At 44.2% G+C, this 22,416-nt stretch overlaps 1 protein-coding gene across 3 annotated transcripts in view; it reads left to right on the top strand.

Annotated features, from left to right (window-relative positions):
• The window catches only part of LOC110508791 (ephrin type-B receptor 1), a 386,951-nt gene extending 370,388 nt beyond the window's left edge, over positions 1-16,563 (top strand). For all 3 annotated transcript variants that reach the window (XM_036966014.1, XM_036966012.1, XM_036966015.1), the window contains 5 exons: positions 152-367; positions 11,059-11,208; positions 13,306-13,499; positions 13,770-13,925; positions 15,157-16,563. In XM_036966014.1, coding sequence (XP_036821909.1) covers positions 152-367; positions 11,059-11,208; positions 13,306-13,499; positions 13,770-13,925; positions 15,157-15,271 — 831 coding nt within the window. In that variant the 3' untranslated portion in view covers positions 15,272-16,563. The remainder of the gene's footprint in view (positions 1-151; positions 368-11,058; positions 11,209-13,305; positions 13,500-13,769; positions 13,926-15,156) is intronic.
• The last annotated feature ends 5,853 nt before the right edge of the window (positions 16,564-22,416 follow it).

Genomic DNA, 22,416 nt, shown 5'->3' with positions numbered 1-22,416 from the left:
CTAATGCTTTGAAATAGTGTAGAATTCATTGAAGTATGGCTTGTTTACTGTCGACATCTCAGCTGAAAGGCCTGCAGATTGGCCTGTAGATGACAAGTTTAATTTCATGGTGCTGATAATCCCCCTCTACCTCTCCCCATGTCTCCTGCAGCAAAACGACGGTCAGTTCACTGTAATCCAGCTGGTGGGCATGATGAGGGGCATCTCGGCGGGCATGAAGTACCTCTCTGAGATGAACTACGTCCATAGAGACTTGGCTGCCCGCAACATCCTGGTCAACAGCAACCTGGTCTGCAAGGTGTCCGACTTTGGACTTTCGCGCTACCTTCAGGACGATACCTCTGACCCCTCCTACACCAGCTCTCTGGTGAGTCCTACTCTCTGAACCCCCCCAAAAACGTTTTTCGCACCTTTATGTTTTGAAATGGATAGGTTGGTTCATAGCAACAAGACTGTCTGTCTGAAGACCAGTGACATAGAACAGGGAGGATTCTGGGATTGATGTTTATGAAGTGTGTCTCCACTGTGATGTGTCTCCTCCAATTGTTGTCAACAAACAACATACCGGCATTCGGCGTATTATGATAGAGGAAGAAGGTGATTCATTGGTATGTTTATAGACACACTTAGTCATGGCACTTTTGTTGTGAGTGTAGTTGTGAGTGTAGTTGTGTGTGTAGTTGTGTGTGTCTAGGACTGCTTGAATAAAGTTGAGGTAACTGGCACATCAGAAGAACTACAGCACTTCTGTCTGGCCATCTCTCATGCATTTCCTTTCAGTCTTCCAGGCCACTCACTTTTCTCTTTCTCTGTCACTCGCTTTCTTACCTCCATCTATTCTCTTTTACATTCCACAAGCATTCTCTCTTCCTTCTCCTCCCTCTTTCTACTAGTCACGGACTATGACTGTCACATCTTCATTAATGCAGAGACTCTGGGGAAGAACTCCTCTCTCCCCTCTGTCATTGGGATGCGTGGGATGCAGGGAAACCAAAGAGCATCTCAACCCCTCAAACTGACAGCTAGCGCACCGTCCCTCCTCACTCCTCAGGAACTGGCCCTGGTCGCCTTTCCCCCTTCCCCCGCTCATCATGCATTATTCCTGGGGCATCATGGAAGGGTTTGGGCCCCTAATTAACACCACAGAGGAACAGATTTATAATTATTAGACACTATGGCTGGTGTATCTGACTCCATCTCCTCCCCGCTCTGTTTTGGATGTCATCCACAACACACTCACACTCTCGTATCTGAATGCAGTGCAAGGTTATGAGGGCTGTGTGAGTGTGTGTGACCTGCATTGACTTTCATTTGAAACGACTGCTAATTAGTTATTTGTAATGGTTTATTATTCGGTTGCTCCTGACAGTTGGAGGGAATACAGTGAGTCTGCCTGGTGCAGTACACCAGAGTCTGTTCTTTCGTGAGGTCAGTTGTTTTAAAGGATATAGTGAAACGGTTGCCTGAGGGCAACTTTTGTAAAATCATTTATATGCACACACTGTGCTAATGTAAAATGTATTTCCAATGTGTATGAGTCATTTACAACTAAAAACTCTAAGATGTTCTAAAAATAAAGGTGGTAAGGCATCTAAACATCAGCTACCATGATAGTACAAATATAGGAGACTAAATTTAGTTCCTATCTATCTAAACATAGGAGATGATCTTTGAGAAATCAAGGACAAGACAACAACAATACAAACCCACGTCTACCTTTATTTAGAGAGCAGTGTGTGTGTGTGTGTGTGTGTGTGTGTGTGTGTGTGTGTGTGTGTGTGTGTGTGTGTGTGTGTGTTTGTGTGTGTGTGTGTGTGTGTGTGTGTGTGTGTGTGTGTGTGTTGGGACGTGACCTCCTGTTGGTGGGTTTGGGAAGTGAATTGGCCACTAGGAAGGCAGACCGAACTGGGTCTCTGTGACCCCTGTGGTTAAGCCCTGCTAAAGGTGTTTTTCCTGAACAACAAATAAATAAGAAGTACAAGATCACCATCTGTCGGCTGTCAATCTTGTTGATGCTACAGAGGTTCAGAAGGGGTTAAAGGTTAGAATTGGACTATAGATTATGTTTTTGATGTTTGCCTGTTTAATGTACAAGACTTCTTGAATATTAGATGATGCATCTCAAGGGTTTCATACTGTAAAGGGATTCAAAATATAGATAGATTTTGGCTTTATTATGGACTCCTTTCAAAAAAAGATATGGTGCAATACCACATTGATTTCACAGCAACTGTTTGTGTGCTTAACCTTTACCCAACCCAGGTATTCCCATTGAGATAGGACCTCTATGACACATAACACATAGACATAAACAGCTATTTGCACTCCATCCATAAGCAAACCAGAGTCACACAACAGTCTCTTCAAGCATTCCCCTTGACCTTACCGTGTCTGAGCACTAGCTTGGTCCTGACTGTCCTGGGGGAACGTTCTGGGAATGTTCTCTATCCACAGGGGAGAAGTTGTGGAGATGTTTGGCAGAGAGTCGGGGTCCTTGGGTCTCTCATGCATTCCTCTAATTAAGCTATGCATGCTTCCAAGCCTCCACAATGCCACGGCAGCTCCTTTCAATCGCTGACCTCCCTCCGCCGGTTACGAGGTGAACACCAAGGCAATCACAGAGCGAGGCCAGCGCGGCGAGCGAAGGCCAAGGGAATAAGGAAAATGTTATTCCACCGACGACCCGTGAATTACCGTCGCCATCGACCTCCTCCTCCTGCAAATGAATCACCTCATTTTTCCTGTCCTTACTTTGTGATGTGTTCCTCCTATTTTGGGGTGACCAATTACCTGGCCTCCAGAGAGGTGCTGGGGAAGTTGCTGGAGGACATGCTGTTAATTGCATAGTGTTAACCCTGGGGATGGAGCTCACACTATGGACATAAGTTTACCTTTTTTCTCTTTTTCTTTCTACTTATTTCTACAGCTATATTAGCACTATTATAGTTCTATCTCTACATTTATCTATCTATCTACAGTTGAAGTCGGAAGTTTACATACACTTAGGTTGGAGTCCTTAAAACTCGTTTTTCAACCACTCCCCAAATTTCTTGTTAACAAACTCTAGTTTTGGCAAGTTGGTTAGGACATCTACATTGTGCATGACATAAGTAATTTTTCCAACAATTGTTTACAGATAGATTACTTCACTTATAATTCACTGTATCACAATTGTAGTGGGTCAGAAGTTTACATACACTAAGTTAAAGCTGCCTTTAAACAGCTTGTAAATTTCCTGAAAATTATGTCTTAGCTTCTGATAGGCTAATTTATGTAATTTGAGTCAATTGGAGGTGTACCTGTGGATGTATTTCAAGGCCCACCTTCAAACTCAGTGCCTCTTTGCTTGACATCATGGGAAAATCAAAATAAATCATCCAAGACCTCAGGAAAAACAATTGTAGACCTCCACAAGTCTAGTTCATCCTTGGGAGCAATTTCCAAACGCCTGAAGGTACCATGTTCATCTGTACAAATAATAGTATACAAGTATAAACACCATGGGACCACGCAGCCGTCATACCGCTCAGGAAGGAGACGCGTTCTGTCTCCTAGAGATGAACGTACTTTGGTGCATAAAAGTGCAAATCTATCCCAGAACAACAGCAAAGGACCTTGTGAAGATGCTGGAGGAAACAGGTACAAAAGTATCTGTATCCACAGTAAAACGAGTCCTATATTGACATAACCTGCCACTCAGCAAGGAAGAAGCCACTGCTCCAAAACCGCCATAAAATGCCAGACTACGGTTTGCAACTGCACATGGGGACAAAGATCATACTTTTTGGAGAAATGTCCTCTGGTCTGATGAAACAAAAATAGAACTGTTTGGCCATAGTGACCATCGCTATGTTTGCAGGAAAAAGGGGAGACTTGCAAGCCGAAGAACACCATCCCAACCGTGAAGCACGGGTGGCAGCATCATGTTGTGGGGATGCTTTGCTGCAGGAGGGACTGGTGCACTTCACAAGATAGATGGCTTCATGAGGTAGGAAAATTATGTGGATATATTGAAGCAACATCTCAAGACATCAGTCAGGAAGTTAAAGCTTGGTCACAAATAGATCTTCCTTGACACCAAGCATATTTCCAAAGTTCTGGCAAAATGTCTTAAGGACAACAAAGTCAAGGTATTGGAGCGGCCATGACAAAGCTCTGACCTCAATCCTATAGAAAATTTGTCGGCAGAGCTGAAAAAGCGTGTGCGAGCAAGGAGGCCTACAAACCTGACTCAGTTCCAGCTGCTCTGTCAGAAGAAATGGGCCAAAATTCACCCAACTTTAAAGGCAATGCTACCTAAAACTAATTGAGCGTATGTAAACTTCTGACCCACTGGGAATGTGATGAAATAAATAAAAGCTGAAATAAATAATTATTTCAACTATTATTCTGACATTTCACATTCTTAAAATAAAGTGGTGATCCTAACTGACCTAAGACAGGGAATTTGTACGAGGATTAAATGTCAGGAATTGTGAAAAACTGAGCTTAAATGTAGTTGGCTAAGGTGTATGTAAACTTCCGACTTCAACTGTATCTGTCTAGTCTTTTCCCTGAGTGACCCAAAGGCTCAAGGAAGGACAGGCAGTGTCGACGTGATGAGTGGTGTGTCACACAGTATTTGCTGTGTGTGTGTAAAGTGGCTGAATGCTCTCCACACCGTGCAGTGTTAGTGGTTAAAGATGTGAAAGGCTTTTAGTGGCTAACGGTGAGAGGTGTGTGTGAAAAAGATTGGTGACTGGAAAGTGCAATGCAATCACACATTGTATTGAAAGCCAATGCCCTGAGGAGTAGAGAGAGCTGGCATTTGTGATTCAAGAGTGGTTGTATGTGGTTGTATGTTGGGCAGATGCCTCCCGTGTCACACGATGTATGTTGAGACTGAGGGTTGTTGGTGTGTATATGGTTATGTTAATGCGTGTAAGTGTGAGTGCGTCCATGTAGAGTTCTGCTCGGGACTGTTTTCTTCATCCCGTTCCCTCCCACTCTCGCTGCTTTTCATACCAGGCCCCTCCGCTCCTGTCGACTTCGTGTCCGACTCCCACCCACTCCCGCAAGAACTGGTCCCAAACCCAACCACAGTCCCTCAATGCTATTTTAGGTGTGTGACACAGCATGCTTTGCAGCCCCGGTCCCAGCAATTTTGCCACCCTAGTCAAGATCAAAATGCGCAAAAATAGCTTAAGAATTCTGTTAAAATACCAGAGATTCTCATGTGGCCAATTTGTATTTTTGGGCTACACTCTTAGCCCCCATAGGAGAACCCTTTGAAGAACCCGTTATGGTTCCAGGTAGAACCCTTTTGGTTCCATGTAGAAACCATTTAGGGTCCATGTAGAACCCTTTACACAGAGGGCTCTACATTAACCCCTAAAGGGTTCTACCTGGAACCAAAAAGGGTTGTACCTGGAACCAAAAAGGATTCTACTACGGGGACAGTTGAAAAACCCTTTTTTCTGTATATCAGCCTACAGGGTAGACGCAGTTTGAAAGAGAGTAGAGTTGGGGTGAATATAGTTGAATGGACACTTAGGGGGCTTTCACACCAAAATGGTTTGGTGCGGTTTTACCGAACTCTGCTGCGTTTACCCACTTAGTTCAATTGGCTTGGACTGGTGTGAACACCCTATCCGCACTCGGGAGTGCCTTAAACAACGCACCGTGGTTCAGGCAGGATGAAAACGATTACATCACCCATGATCCTTTGCTAGTTACGGCCACTTTCACCATGATCCTTAGCGATAGTTTGGTGCCAATATGTGGATGACGTCAGCGCTGCTCTCTTCTGGTTTTAATGTCTATGGCTTCACCACACTAACCGTCTGGCGCTATCAAACCCTTTGCTGTTTGATTGTCTTCCATTTGCATCCTTTGCTCTTTCCCCTCCTTTTCCTTGGCATATGGCCCAAAGCCTCTTGTAAGTTTGTCACTTGTGTGAAATATTGATGTGGTCAAAGTTACAGGGGACTTAAGGGTAAAGAAGTGAAAAACTTGGAGGAAAGTTGCCATTTGGTCTAAAGGGCCAGGATGTCCTTGCTCTCAAGAGTGCTTTTATAGGGACCAATATAGAGGAGCTTATGCAGCATTCATGTCCCTAACAGGGTTGTGTTCAATTCTATTTGATTTGTTATGAGGGTTGTGTTCATTACAGCACGTAATGGAACACTTTTAAAACGTTTTACAACAGAAAACAAAAAAACAAGCGTTATTTTATTGGACAAGCACAATAGTTACTTTTTCAGTCTGTTTTCTTCTGTTTAGTCCCTTATGAACATGACCCAAGGGCTCTTCTTTGCTTCTCTTGATTGTAGGCAAATTGTATTTACATTGCTGTAGAAAATAATGAAAACTGTACCAGGAAGTGCTTGACAAACGCATCCATCCAGACTCCATTGTCAAAGCGGGGGAACATGGCTTCTTCTCCAAGTGTTTTCATGTCTGATTTATACCTCTTGTCACGTGTGCCAGATCGGGCTGATATCTGTGACTGAGGTGGGCATTGATGTACACTGTGTGGGCCGAGCATGATTCAGGCATGGCATTCCACTGCACGGCACACTGAATGGGCAACCAGGTTTAATATGGGACAAAGATTTTGTAATAACGCCCCAGTTCATAGACTGACAGTAGACAATATGGGATGTTTCTGGCCAGTCTGTCAGTTAGTAAGCTAGCGAGCTACCACAAATTAAGTCAGATGTCAGATTCTTCTGTAGTTTTTGTCTAATGGGTCCTCGAAGAGAGAAAGACAGAGAGAGACATAAAGAGAGAGAGATAGAGAACGGAGAAAGACAGAGAGATAGAGAACAGAGAGAGAGAGTGAGAGATAAAAAAGAGAGAGAGAGAGAGAGAGAGAGAGAGAGAGAGAGAGAAAGAGAGAGAGAGAGAGAAATGGTCACAGCATGCTAGTTCCTGAGAACAGAAAACACTGTGACACTGTTAAATGACACAAGAAGAGACACATCAGTTCGTTCTTAAACATCCCAGGTCCCAGATCTCTTATGTGATGAGTCTCAGTGTACTGTAAGCTGTAATTTTCTATGTTCAACCTCCTCAGAGTCATCTCAAGGGGACAGAATCCAAGGTCGCAGTCTATATTAAACCACTGGAAAAGCCTGACAAAGATGTGCAAATGCATGATAAAAACGTAGGATCCACGCTGGGTTTAATTTGAGGGGCTCATAGTGGCTCCTGAGTCATTAGGGGCCACAGAGGAAGATACTCAAGGGGAGAGGGCATTTCCAGAGGTGGTGTCATCAAGTTGACGATGTGAAGGTATATATTAACTGCAAAGACTACACAGACAATGTTTATTAAAGGTCGGATTTCATACCACTCTGAGACCACCCGAGAAGTGTGTTAAAATAACTTTGTCCTATAGAGGAGCATAGACCTCATGTGACTCCTAGACTAGACTATTTAATTGAATTAAATAGCCATAGAATATGTGGGAACTTGGTGAAATGACGCCTGAAATAGTTCCAGGGAGTCAAATGTAAGTTCCTTTGAAGTTTGAAGTGGAACCTATTCTCCATTGCCCTGTAGACAGTGGAACGGTAGAAGGGCCTGCCTCTCCCAGACAGTCCCTGCCTGCCTGCCTGCCTGCTTGCCTGCCTGCCCGCTCTTCCTGCCTGCCTGCCTGCCTGCCTGCCTGCCTGTCTGCCTGCGTATATTTGGACAGACTGCCAGCGATCGTTGCTTTCGAGACATTAAACGTCAGTTGATGGAGCACTTTGCCCAGCCTAAGGAAATGTGCTTGGGACTACTTGAGTGTGCATTGTTTAGGAATGGATTACCGAAAAGTTGGGAAATGGTACTGTGTTATGGGCATTACTGGGAGTTCACTAATTTTATTTTATATATATATAATGAATCTGCATTTGGGGACAGCTGCTGCTTTAGCAACAACATGATGGTACTGTTTGATGTCTCTTGGAGAGATGTGGTGGGTGAGGTTGCATGCATCAGCAATGAAAAACAAAACACAGTGTTAAAGGCTTGAGGACTCTCACAGTGGGAGAAGATCGTTCAGGGGATTTCATCTACATTCACTACGACACCAAGGCAGGGCGTTGCTCCAGTTTGTGTAGCGTGATACAAACTGCCATTGGACACTAGATTCCCCTTCAGTCTATAGATTGCTAGTGACCTGCTCCATTGAATTGCTGGATACATACTGCATCTCTCATAGTACACGTTAGCAATTGCAGGTGTCCCACGTGTAAAAGCTGAAGAACATACGCACATCCAGGTCATTTTTGCAGGTTTTGGAGTTATAGGTGAACTCATGAAAAGGAAAAGGCCGTTCATGTTCCTAGGGGATTTATCACAGCACCGTTTTGATCAGGCATCCATTTCCTTTTTATTTTCTCATGTTTTCCTGGGCGCTCCTCAACACGCACCTGAACACATGTTCATTCCCTCAGACCTGTCTGTCACACACCGCCATGTCCCATGATCCTCCTTAACCCTGACAGCACTCTGTCCACTCTCTTCCGGTCTACCCCAGATGTGTCACTACACCTGTCACTTTGTCTGTCACAACCGCTCACGACCAGTTACAACTAGTCACAGCTAGTCAGTACGACTCCCTTTGTGTCAGATCATCTTGTTGACATCAGCGTGGTGACCCACTGCTGGTGTTGGAAGTTGATCTGGAGGGAACTGTTTGAAGTGAGAATCAGTGCTCCATGTCTCAGTATGGCCGGTCAGCAATAATCAAGTATAAAAGTGTTGTTTTGTGGCCTAAAGTCACGTTGTGTATATATAATCTAGTTTCCAAAGACTTCGTGAGAGAGCAATGATGCTCTCATGTTGACATGTTGATCTGAATATTCTTCATGGGATGAGCAGCTAGCTGAAGAGATTGATGGAGCTTGGCTGGAGGTTGATATGCGGTTTAGCTTAGAGCAGTTGTTTTACATGAAGGCATGTCTCTGTGTGTGCTCTCTAAGACTCCAGGCCACCACATAGAAATGCATGTTCCTTTCTCACTGGCTTGTACTGCCTGCCTTGTGAGTGAAATGGTATTGGCTGTCTCAGACACACGCATGCTCTCTCTCTCTCTTTCTCTCTCACTTTCCCTCTCTTTCTCTCTCACTTTCCCTCTCTTTCTCTCTCCCTCCCTGGGGTATTCATAGTATTTTCTCCTCCTAAGTTAATAAATAAAAATCCAATGCTGCTTTTTATTATATATTTGTCTTCTTCCTCTGTCTGTTTTCCTGCCCGGTCTGTTCTGTTCAGCAGCACTTTGTGTTATTAAAGTGTTGTTTTGGCAGGGCCGGAGCGCTAGCAACTAGCTCGCCCACAGAGGTAATTACTGATGATCTGCATAGCTGCCTCACGAACGCGGCAGCCGTGAAAATGTTATTAGCTTAGCCTGTCTGCGAGGAGCGGTGCAAGGCGACGTGGGGGGGGGGGGGGGGGGGGGATAAGAAGGTCTTCCTAGCCATTGTGCTTCTGCATTGCTTGCTCTTCTGAGTTGTAGGTTACTGTGAAGCACTTTGTGACAGCTGCTTATCTAAAAAGGGCTGTATAAAGACATTTGATTGACATGTGATTGATATGGAGAGGCTCTAATACAAGACGTTGAGGTTAGAGGTCAGATAGAGGAACTTGGAAGAGACAGTGTATTTATATTTCTTACTGTTCTTTTCAACTGGCGTGTGTCCAACTGGCGTGTGTCCAACTCTTTGAAGCATGGGTCTAGCAAAGTTAGAGATTAGATGGAGGGAGCTGGGTTTTTTTTCATTGGTGCAGTTGATCTTGTATTCATGTGTTTTTCTATAGCCTTTTGACAGAACGGAGGTAAAAGATAGAGCCTTCTGGTGCCTGGAATCAGATGAGAGGCATTAGTTACTGGAAGAAGAACCCTGGGATCTGAGAAAAACGGTCATCAGAGCTTAGATAGATATCCATCAGTCTTCTTTTTCTCAACGAATTACAAAAACACACTTCCATTCACACATCCTCCTCCTGCCTCCCTGCTCTGCCTCCACTGAGGTCAGAGGTTAACATCATGTTCAGGGTTAGGAGCTCACAGAGGTCAAACGCTCTGAGCTGGGCCTTAACGAGCTCAGTCTGAGTCCTTTGGACCTCTACACACACACACACACACACACACACACACACACACACACACACACACTCTTGCACATCCATGCACGCACACACACGCATGTACACACACACACACACACACACACACACATGCACACACAATACATCTCCTGGTCAAAGTCCCGGTGGGACTGAGGGAGAAAGCCAGGAGAGCAGGGTGGGCCTTGTCTCGCTCTCCCGTCTCTCCTTTCAAGCCCGGCTTATCTACACATGCACAGGTTGAACTAATTGGCATTATTAAGCTAGCCTGGCCGGATACAATGGAAACCGCCAAGGGGCCTACAAACAGGTGTGTGTGTAGAGGAAATCTTAAACAAGCCACCCGTCAATTTCAATCAGTACCATGCATGGCTCGCTGCAGGCCCAGGTAGGCCAATTACAAACAGACACGCTCGACAGGTGCTCTCAAACCCCGACCAAACCCCTTTTATTCAAACTCATGGGCACCGGGAGAGATGTGCTGTGGTTCGATGTGTGAGGAGGAACAGACGTTCCCTGCTGCTGGATCGATAGGGGATGAAGGGAAGGAGGAGTGGAGGGATAGAGAGATTGTAGTTGTCTTTTGGTTCGAAGGGTTTTAATTGGACTAATCATGTCGTTCTCTCTCTCTCCCTCCCCTCTCTTTCTCTGCCCTCCCTCTCTCTCTCCCCCTCCCTCTCTCCCCCTCTCCCTCTTCTCTCACTCTCCCTCTCCCACCCACCCCTCTCTCTCTCTCTCTCTCTCTCTCTCTCTCTCTCTCTCGCTCCCCCCTCTCTCTCCCCCTCCCTTCCCCTTTATTCCTCCCCCCTCTCTCTCTCTCTCTCTCTCTCTCTCTCTCTCTCTCTCTCTCTCTCTCTCTCTCTCTCTCTCTCTCTCTCTCTCTCGCTCCCCCCTACCTCTCTCTCTCTCTCTCTCCCCCTCCCTTCCCCTCTATTCCTCCCCTCTCTCTCTCCCTCTCAGGGGGGTAAGATCCCGGTGAGGTGGACGGCTCCAGAGGCCATCGCCTACAGGAAGTTCACCTCAGCCAGTGACGTGTGGAGCTACGGCATCGTCATGTGGGAGGTGATGTCATTCGGAGAGAGACCCTACTGGGACATGTCTAATCAGGATGTGAGTATTATTGTCATGTTGAACTTTTAAATGTTGTTCTAAGGTGTATAGAAATATTGATAGAATTCAAAATTCCAATCAATCAAATGAATTCATGAAGCCCTCTTTACATAAGCAGTAGTCACAAAAGTGATTTTACAGTAACCGGGCTAAGACCCCAAAGCAGAGGCAGTGAATGAGTATTCAGATGACCCTTCTATTTGTTTATGTTGTGTCATAAAAATGGAACCTTCTCAGACATAACAACTCAGCTAGACAAGAGGATTCCCACTGGAAATGTCCTTGACAATGAGCAGATTCTCACAAAGGCAGAATATCACACATGCACGTTACCTCCTCTGTCCTTCTTTTTGCTACGTCCCCCGAATCTCACACAATGAGATCTATCACACATGCTCACACTCACAAACACCCCCAACACCCACACACACCAATGAGCTCCATATCCCCATCCGTCCAACGGGTCTCTCTGGAGCCTGGTCCACCAGGCCTGGCCAAGCCAGCAGATGTTCCCTCTCTGGGCCAGCAGCATGCCGGCAGCGACTGGTGGGACACACACAGGGAGGAGGCCTGGCATTGCTCACAGCATGGCCTGCTGTTCTCTTCAGGCAGAACACACACACATCTGTGTACACTAATAACACACATGCCAACTCGCACACACAAAACACACACAGGCACACAGGCTAATGCACACATGATGCACTGACAAACACAAATACACAAGTCTGTGTGCACATACACATGCCCACTTACACACCTATGATAAGTGCACACAAACACACTCACATGCATGTAAATGCACTCACATACACTTATGCACCATTTGTCAAGATTCTGCTGAATTGCAGTGGTAGCATGGGCACCTATTGAGTGTCGTCCCATTTCTGATGATGATTCATTTTCACCCGCTAGAATCTCTATCGGTGTTGACTTTTCCTGTCTTTTCCCTGATTCAACCTTTAAGGGGTAACAATCCGTCATATGGTATACCATATGAACATGCTACGATTTAGAGAGGGAGCGAGCGTTTGTCTTTCTATCGAAAACCCTTTTTGTCCTTGTATAAGGCCATGTGCAGCATAGCTACAGCACAGCACTACTTATCTACCATCAGGCCTTCATAGCCTTTGCAGTTTCTACGGAACAAGTGTCAAGTACCTGCATTTCACCACATTAATTATATGCACTCAGCCCATTCCCAAGACACTTTCCCACAGTGTCAGAGTATAGGTCCTCTCCATCCTTTTATGCAGACGTGTGATTCGCTAGTGTCAAGTAGGAAGGGCACCTCAGCCTGAGTGCTGTCTGTAGATTAATCGGTGAGAGAGAGGGGGAGAGAGAGAAGCAGAAAGATAGAGGGAGAGAGAGAGATTGACGCTAAGTGAATTGCTCAGTAACCACTCAATGAAACAGAGAAACTAGGGCCTGGTGTTACAGTGATTTAGCAAAGGGGTCTAGAGGAAGAGAGAAAGTAGAAGGGAAGCAGAAAGGCTTCTATATATCTCCGCTTTTCCTACAATTCTCTGATTTACTGCACATTATTGATCTCCTGTAATCATGAACTGGAGTCTAGTGACTTCCCTCGGATGTCTTCCTAATTGGCCTTCTCCATGGTACTGTCTGGCAATGGTCCACCTACCTTGTCACTCTGAGCAGCCATATTTAGACCCCTGTCTAGCATGAACTTCTGGATTCAAATATGTTTTATTACATATAAAACATATACAGGTATCAATGTAATGTATACAAATTACATTTCGTTTTTTTTTACAAAAAAAGACAACAGGTACATACCAAAAATTATACAGGTATCAATGTAATGTATACAAATTACATTTAGTTTTTTTTTACAAAAAAAGACAACAGGTACATACCAAAAATTATAACAGGAGTATTACATCAAGATATCATTGGATTTAAACATAGCATGAACCTCGAATGACCACCTTCCACTGACTACCTTCTGCCTTCTCCACAATAGTTATGTCTAACATGACCCTTCTGCCTTCTCCACAATAGTCCTGTCTAACATGACCCTTACTGACTACCTTCTGCCTTCTCCACAATACCCTCTGCCCCCCTCTCTGTCCCCAGGTGATCAATGCCATAGAGCAGGACTACCGGCTACCCTCTCCCATGGACTGCCCCTCGGCCCTGCACCAACTCATGCTGGACTGCTGGCAGAAGGACCGCAACGCCCGGCCACGCTTCACTGACATCGTCAACACCCTGGACAAGATGATCCGCAACCCAGCCAGTCTCAAACAAGTGGCCAGCATCCCTGCAGTGTGAGTACACACTGAGTACACACACACACACATACTCAACCCAGGCACACTCAAACGTCCTTAAACATGAATGCCTATACCTCCACTCTGCACCATCAAAGCATCTCTCTCCTCTTTCTTTCTCTCCCTCTCCCTCCCTCTCTCTCCCTCCCTCCCTCTCTCTCCCTTACTTACCTTACTTACTCCTCCTCTCCCTTTCTCCTCCTCTCACTCACTCTCTCCTCCTCTTTCTCTCTCGTCCTCTCCCTTTCTCCTCTTCTCCTCCTTCAGGCCTTCCCAGCCCCTGTTGGACCGTTCTATCCCGGACTTCAACACCTTCAGTTCAGTGGGAGAGTGGCTGGGAGCCATCAAGATGACCCAGTACAGAGACAACTTTCTCAACTCTGGCTTCACCTCCCTGCAACTGGTAGCACAGATGACCTCTGAGTGAGTCACACACACACATGCAGAGATGGGCATTATTTCGGGTCACATGTATTTGAAATATGTATTTCAATTACTTCTGAGTATTTTGTAATTGGTATTACACTGGGCTAAACTATGCGCCGATGTATTTTGTAGCAAGATACTTTCGAGAGCCGTAATTTGTATTTTCAAAGTACAAAATAATTTTACATACCATTTTTTGGTATCAGAAGTCTGATGGCACTATAGTGTGATAAGAGCGTCTGCTAAATTAACTAAGCATCCTAAGTATTATTCGCATGAGCTCCGCCCCAAAACAAGGCCAAAAATAATACCCATTGTGCTTTGCAGTTCATTCTGGTATGTTCATTTTCACATCCCGAGTGACTTGCTCCATTAAGGTAGATAAACAACAGCATGTCATTTCTGTAACCGTTACTGAGCATGTTGTTGCTGTTCGGGCTTTTTGCAAATGGTTTTTCTATTTTATGACACAAAATACACATACAGTATTTTAATTAAATACATGACAAAATACATTTTTTTTGTAACAGGCTCATGCACGCACACACACACACACACACACACACACACACACACACAGACACAGACACAGACACAGACACACACAGACACACACATGAACACACACATGAACACTGAGCAAGCATTCATGTACACACGCACATTTCATTTAAAATCGATGATAATCCTGTCCAAATGTTGGCCGTAAGAAACACCGCTTTCTGTGCATTTGATGTTTTGTAGCATCTTTCTGGCTTCATAATGTTGTTTGTGAAATGTCGCATCATGATTTTAATCATCAAAGAGAGCAAAGGCCAGATCACTGAGAGGCAGACACATTGGGCTTGTTGTTTTCTTCTTCACAGCCAGGCCAGTGGCTAACAGTCCTGACATGACTTGGGGCTTTGGTTATCTGTGTAAATGTATTAGACACCAAATGAATGTATGTTTATGTACTTGCTTCTTCAGTACACACAGTTGAGGCATTGCAGATACAGTACTTAATACACATTTTAGTATTGACATATGTCCTGTATTGCTTTCGCTTCCTCTCTCTCTCGCTTTCTCTCGCTTTCTCTCTCTCTCTCTCTCTCTCTCTCTCTCTCTCTCTCTCTCTCTCTCTCTCTCTCTCTCTCGCTCTCTCTCTGTCTCTCTCTCTCTCTCTCTCTCTCTCTCTCTCTCTCTCTCTCTGTCCCTCCACCCCCTTCCGCCCTCTCCCTCTTTCCAGAGACCTCCTCAGGATAGGTGTTACCCTTGCGGGCCACCAGAAGAAGATCCTGAGTAACGTTGCCTCCATGCGGGTCCAGATGAGCCAGTGCCAGTCGCCCACCACCATGGCATGACTGGAGGGGGCGCCGTGCCACGGGTCGGGCAGCATTCAGGCAGGCAGGGACTACAGCAGGAAGGACTACACCCCTCACCGAATGACCCCCAACCCGTCAGGACGCGCCAGGGTCGAGACTATCATCCTCATCTAATGGAACATCATAATAGCAGTAGACCAGGGTCCAGACCAATACTAACTCAATATCACCTTCCACTAATCTGAGTTATAATGAGTTATGATCCAGAGTTCAGTGGGTTCAGATAATGTTTTTTCTAATCTTAATCTGTGAGTTCTACAGTCCTGGAGTCTGGAGTGGACAGATTATCATCCTAGTCTGAACTATCCCAGAGTTCCATGGGTTCAGATATTTTTGTCACATCTTAATCTGTGGCCATGGACTATACTATCATCCATGGATTATCATCAGTGTGTAGGCCTGTGTAATTTCACATCTGGAGCACATGGTATATAGAATATGATCGTATTGTACTGTAATCTAACCCCAGACCACCACAGGCTGACACGGTGATGGAGTCTGGGACTATCAGATGTATATCTTTACTGGATGATGGTAGACTGGAGAGGAGGACCAAGTGGAAGCCATTTTGAAGAGGAAGTTCATGTCATCAGAAGGTCTCTGATATGTCATTTGAACCCAGGCCTTCTTCAAAGACTAGTGAGGATGCTTGGCCTGGCTAGGAGCAGCGGTATGAAATGCGCGTAGGAAGAAAGCAATTCAAATCCACCATACATTGTCATTATACACACATACGGAAATTGATACAGAGGCATACAGTGGTGTATGGTTGATTTGGTTTGACCATTTCTCAAATTGTATTTTTTCTTCATTCAAAACTTTTGACATCTTGGAGATCTCCTCAAGGTCAACAGTTGAACCGGCGGGAAAGGAGAGCTTTTGAGACATTTGTTGATATCTTGTTTTGTTTTTTAACCATAAAAGCAGGGAACTCAGATCTCTCTTCCATTTTTTCACCTTAACACTACCTGTCGATGTCTGGGCTGATGGCCTTGCCAAAGGACTAGTGAAACAGCCTCGCCCAGATTCTGAGAATATATACAAATATGTATATCTCTAACTCAATATGAATATATCTTCAGAATAAATCTTCATATTGAAGGTGATGTGTATGAATATGTATGTGCAAGACTCTCTCTGCTTGCATTTTTGGCAAAGATTACGTTTTTGTGCACTGAATTGTAATGGAGATGGACACATATAATGCTGAGGGGTCACAATCCTGAAATAACTTTGACCTGGAAATAAATGTACAAAGGACCATGTACAAATTACTGTTTCTGTAGATGTGTATAAAACAACTGTAGGGATAAAAAAAGGTGACCAAAACGTCCATTCTCTGGAGAGCCCATGTTAAATGTGAGTGTATCCATGCCGTATCTTGCTGATGAGCACTTAATGTACAGATTATGTTGGTTCTTCTTTATTTCTTTTTGTTTGTGTTGGAGTGATTGGAACCGTCCAGAATGGGAAGGAGAGTGGAGAGTGTCTCGTCTCATCTGGCCAAATGTCTATGGTATGTATCTCCTAGCCATCCTCATAGTAACTGCACTGGTAATGAATATCATACATCCTCACAAATGTGGAGTATTTGGAAACAGTAACGGTAATGGTAAATAAAGAATCTAAAAGATGATCATGGAGTTGCTGGGGTCAAGTTCAGGATTTCATTATAACTACATATCACTGCCATTTAAAACATGGCCTTCATTTTCCTCGACATTCTCTAGGCATTCTGGCTGAAGACGGGCGTCATTTACTTCATATTCGGCCATTTTATGAATAGCTGATAAGCTAATCAAGACATCTCAGATTGGAGAGTTTTCCGTATGTGTGTGTGTGTGTGTGTGTGTGTGTGTGTGTGTGTGTGTGTGTGTGTGTGTGTGTGTGTGTGTGTGTGTGTGTGTGTGTGTGTGTGTGTGTGTGTGTGTTTGTGTGTGAATGAACATCTGGGCCTGGCTTTGCCAACAGATGCCTGATGCCATCCTGATGAACACACATACTTAAACAGCTTACAGAGGCACACACACACACAAACACACACACACACACACACACACACACACACACACACACACACACACACACACACACACACACACACACACACACACACACACACACACACACACACACACACACACACACACACACACACACTACAGTCAGTCCCCCATGGCCAGCTAGAGCTGAGCCACTGACTTATTTCTCCAGACCACTACAGTGTCACCATATGGATAGCCTCGGTGTTAGGAGGAGAGGATGTACCACCTCCAAGGAGTTCTGCTCATACATTAGTCCATCACACACCTGTTACCTTAAGTGGCTAGCTGTATAGCTATTAATATAGTACACTGAAATCAAAGTTCATTGTAAGTATAGGTAAGTTACATTCCACATACTTTGTCCACTATTCATTTATGTGCCCATAATGGGGTGAAAACATCCACTTAAGTCACATGTTCACTGGTTGTTAGGATTGTGAAAGTAACTACTCACCGCTGTTAAAGATACAGCTATAATCAGTAGCAGTGAATTATGACTTATGAATCACATATAGCCATAATAATTACAGTGCATTTGTCTGAGAACCCTGTTGATTTCAGTGAAATCAGAGGGGAAAGGCAGTTGATTATCTACACATTAGGCCCAAGTATAAAGTTGTAACACAAAACACCTTAACATCATTGTATCGATCCATTGTAACAGCATCCTTAGGTGTCGTGTAATGACAAACTACTGCTTCCCCAAACACAGATATCCTAGCCTGCTGTTACCACTAACCAGCCTCGGACAGCGTTGGGCTATTATTTTAAGAGGAGTGTGGATCCATGACTAAGACTGAGGTACCCACCGTGTCATCTGAAATTAGAAATCGATGGCAGCCCATTAGCAGGTTATTAAGTATCCTCAACCCCTTTACCCTTTCCTTCTCCCCTCTGTCTCATCTCTCCACCCCTCACTTGATCCTCGTCTTGGCCATGCTCCAGCTCATTTATCCGGGGTGTAACGAACCTGTCTCGGGCCCAGGTCTGGGTGTGGGTTTAGGTCTGGGCATCGCCAGGCCTGGCTGCCTTGAGCTAGGACTGAGAAATGACCTCTATCTGGATCACTGCTCCAGTGCACAAGGCAGACATGGGACCAGGCCACCTGCTGGGGCCTCAAAGTCTGGCAGGGGTCTGATCAGCCGCAGGGAAAGAGACGGATGGAGCTGGGTCCAGGCATACACGTGCACACACGCACACACGCACACAGACTGATACAGGCATAGATGCACACACACAGACACACACATAAACACATACACACACACAACACGCTATTGGCTCCCTCACAGCTTCTCCACCATAGCTCTTGATGAAGGGGGAGTGGGTCAGGACCTGGCAGTGTGTGTCTGTGAGGGAAAACGAGAGAAGAGAGGAAGTTGGCAGACTATAAAACAGTAGCACTATTCTTTAAAGCAAGGTATGTTGGATATATAATATATCCTGTATATATATATATATATATACAGTGCCTTGCGAAAGTAGTCGGCCCTCTTGAACTTTGCGACCTTTTGCCACATTTCAGGCTTCAAACATAAAGATATAAAACTGTATTTTTTTGTGAAGAATCAACAACAAGTGGGACACAATCATGAAGTGGAACAACATTTATTGGATATTTCAAACTTTTTAACAAATCAAAAACTGAAAAATTGGGCGTGCAAAATTATTCAGCCCCCATAAGTTAATACTTTGTAGCGCCACCTTTTGCTGCGATTACAGCTGTAAGTCGCTTGGGGTATGTCTCTATCAGTTTTGCACATCGAGAGACTGACATTTTTTCCCATTCCTCCTTGCAAAACAGCTCGAGCTCAGTGAGGTTGGATGGAGAGCATTTGTGAACAGCAGTTTTCAATTCTTTCCACAGATTCTCGATTGGATTCAGGTCTGGACTTTGACTTGGCCATTCTAAAACCTGGATATGTTTATTTTTGAACCATTCCATTGTAGATTTTGCTTTATGTTTTGGATCATTGTCTTGTTGGAAGACAAATCTCCGTCCCGGTCTTTTGCAGACTCCATCAGGTTTTCTTCCAGAATGGTCCTGTATTTGGCTCCATCCATCTTCCCATCAATTTTAACCATCTTCCCTGTCCCTGCTGAAGAAAAGCAGGCCCAAACCATGATGCTGCCACCACCATGTTTGACAGTGTGTTCAGGGTGATGAGCTGTGTTGCTTTTACGCCAAACATAACGTTTTGCATTGTTGCCAAAAAGTTCCATTTTGGTTTCATCTGACCAGAGCACCTTCTTCCACGTTTGGTGTGTCTCCCAGGTGGCTTGTGGCAAACTTTAAACAACACTTTTTATGGATATCTTTAAGAAATGGCTTTCTTCTTGCCACTCTTCCATAAAGGCCAGATTTGTGCAATATACGACTGATTGTCTCCCACCTCAGCTGTAGATCTCTGCAGTTCATCCAGAGTGATGATGGGCCTCTTGGCTGCATCTCTGATCAGTCTTCTCCTTGTATGAGCTGAACGTTTAGAGGGACAGCCAGGTCTTGGTAGATTTGCAGTGGTCTGATACTCCTTCCATTTCAATATTATCGCTTGCACAGTGCTCCTTGGGATGTTTAAAGCTTGGGAAATCTTTTTGTATCCAAATCCGGCTTTAAACTTCTTCACAACAGTATCTCGGACCTGCCTGGTGTGTTCCTTGTTCTTCATGATGCTCTCTGCGCTTTTAACGGACCTCTGAGACTATCACAGTGCAGGTGCATTTATACGGAGACTGGATTACACTCAGGTGGATTGTATTTATCATCATTAGTCATTTAGGTCAACATTGGATCATTCAGAGATCCTCACTGAACTTCTGGAGAGAGTTTGCTGCACTGAAAGTAAAGGGGCTGAATAATTTTGCACGCCCAATTTTTCAGTTTTTGATTTGTTAAAAAAGTTTGAAATATCCAATAAATGTCGTTCCACTTCATGATTGTGTCACACTTGTTGTTGATTCTTCACAAAAAAATACAGTTTTATATCTTTATGTTTGAAGCCTGAAATGTGGCAAAAGGTTGCAAAGTTCAAGGGGGCCGAATACTTTTGCAATGCACTGTATATCATTGTTGTAGTGCAGCCCATAATATAGACCTAAGACCACCTGAGTTGTTTCAATAAACCCTGTGTGACAATCTATATGTTAAGCTCGTTAGGTTGACACCTAGCAGTTCAAATGACTTGCAACATCATTCACACAAGCCCGGAGTACGCTACACATAACCATTCATTCTTCTGATTAATGATGTATATTTACTCAATGCAAGGATCTCATTTCAATCAATTAGCTACGCTTCCAATCAACCACGTCTCAAGTATTTGCCATGCAACATGTCTGTGTGAATGAGATGACAATGCAGTCTGTAATTCCCATTTTTCTCATTTTTCCATTTGCTAATGTTTGTCTTAGTAAAATGCTGACTCTAATAGCATTCCACTTCAATATTGTGACATGAAAAAGCAATCAGTGCTCTCTCCATAAAAGCCATTTCAGAATTTGCTGTCATTGTCCCATCTACTCCTCTTACAAAATATGTGCCTGATTTACTTCATATATATATTCATAAATGTAAAAGGACTGCTGTGTGGATTACTTAAGTAATACGGCCCAGGGGGTGTGGTATATGGTCAATATACCACGGCTAAGGGCTGTTCTTAAGTACGACACAACGCGGAGTGCCTGGATACAGCCCTTAGCCATCGTATATTGGCAATATACCACACCCCCTGGGCCGTATTGCCCGAGGTACCTTATTGCTAATATAAACTGGTTACCAACTTAATTAGAGCAGTAAAATACATTTTTGTCATACACAAGGTATACAGTTTGATATACCATGGCTTTCAACCAATCAGCATTCGGGGCTCGAACCACCCAGTTTATACTTTGGTATAAGATTTCACAATGCCATCTGTTTTGATTTGTCCGGTCTCTGTCTGAAAAGTGGGCCTGAGTGTGTCCATTCTTTCTGATGATTGCTGTTGCAGACATGTCGAGGCTAATTCATGTTTTGGAAAGTGTTGAATGGTTTAATTTAAAGATTAACACAACCAGCTAATTCCTCTATCTCTGTGCTCTTGTATTTCAGATGATGGACACACACACACACACACACACACACACACACACACACACACACACACACACACACACACACGCAAACACACACAGCAGGCCCAGCATTGCTCAGGACAGCCAATAAGGATGAGGACAGCACGACAGGGAAGATGACCTCACTTTACTGTACACACAAGACGAAGGAACCACATTTGTTTGTGTGTGTTTGATTTCCTTTGTGTCTCTCTCTGTATAGCTACCACTTGTATATTGTGACGAGTATGTGTCCGAGTTTGTAAACTGTAACTTTCTGAGAACTATTGTACTAAAAATGCACTCAATAAACGCCTTGGAAAACAAGTAAATCACCGGCAGTCCCAGACTCTGTGAACAATTATGATTATTACAGTTTTTTCCACTTCTATTGTGAGAACAGAGAAAAATAGTTCAAAGTTATTATTCAATAACGCAACAGAGCCATGCTGTCACTGAAATGCATGAGGCTGAGAAGCTGAAGGATAATGCTTTTGTGAATAATGCTTTTCGATTATATTGGGGGCGAAATAAGCAGCTCTTGTCACTCCTGTCACTCGCCCACACACACACACACACACCTGTCATCACTGCACCACTGTAAAAAACCATCAAGTCGCTAATAAACGAGACATCACTCCAAATCCACAGAAACTTCCTAAGAAATCAACACTGAGCGTTGCCAAGACAAATGACAATATTGAGACAAACTAGCTGAAATGAGCCTCTCCCGCTCTCCCTACTCACGCTCACACTGTAGTGTGTGTTGGCAGACTGAAGCCTGTATGGCTCCTACACAGGAGAATGTGCTGGTTATTGAAGTGACTCATAAGGCATGGGGACAACACTCACTGCACTGCTCCTTCATATTAGTTGGTAATTGATTGATAACATCCTGTTCGTTATTAGTAGAGAGAGAAGTGCGATGATTTTGCCAGGGAAGGGAGAAAAAAATTGAAAGGGGGTGTAAAAGCGACCTGTTACATG

Source organism: Oncorhynchus mykiss, chromosome 28, assembly GCF_013265735.2.
Source record: "Oncorhynchus mykiss isolate Arlee chromosome 28, USDA_OmykA_1.1, whole genome shotgun sequence".
Classification (NCBI taxonomy): Eukaryota; Metazoa; Chordata; class Actinopteri; order Salmoniformes; family Salmonidae; genus Oncorhynchus; species Oncorhynchus mykiss.
The sequence above is the reverse complement of the archived record's forward strand: the minus strand, read 5'-3'. Positions and strand labels throughout refer to the sequence as shown.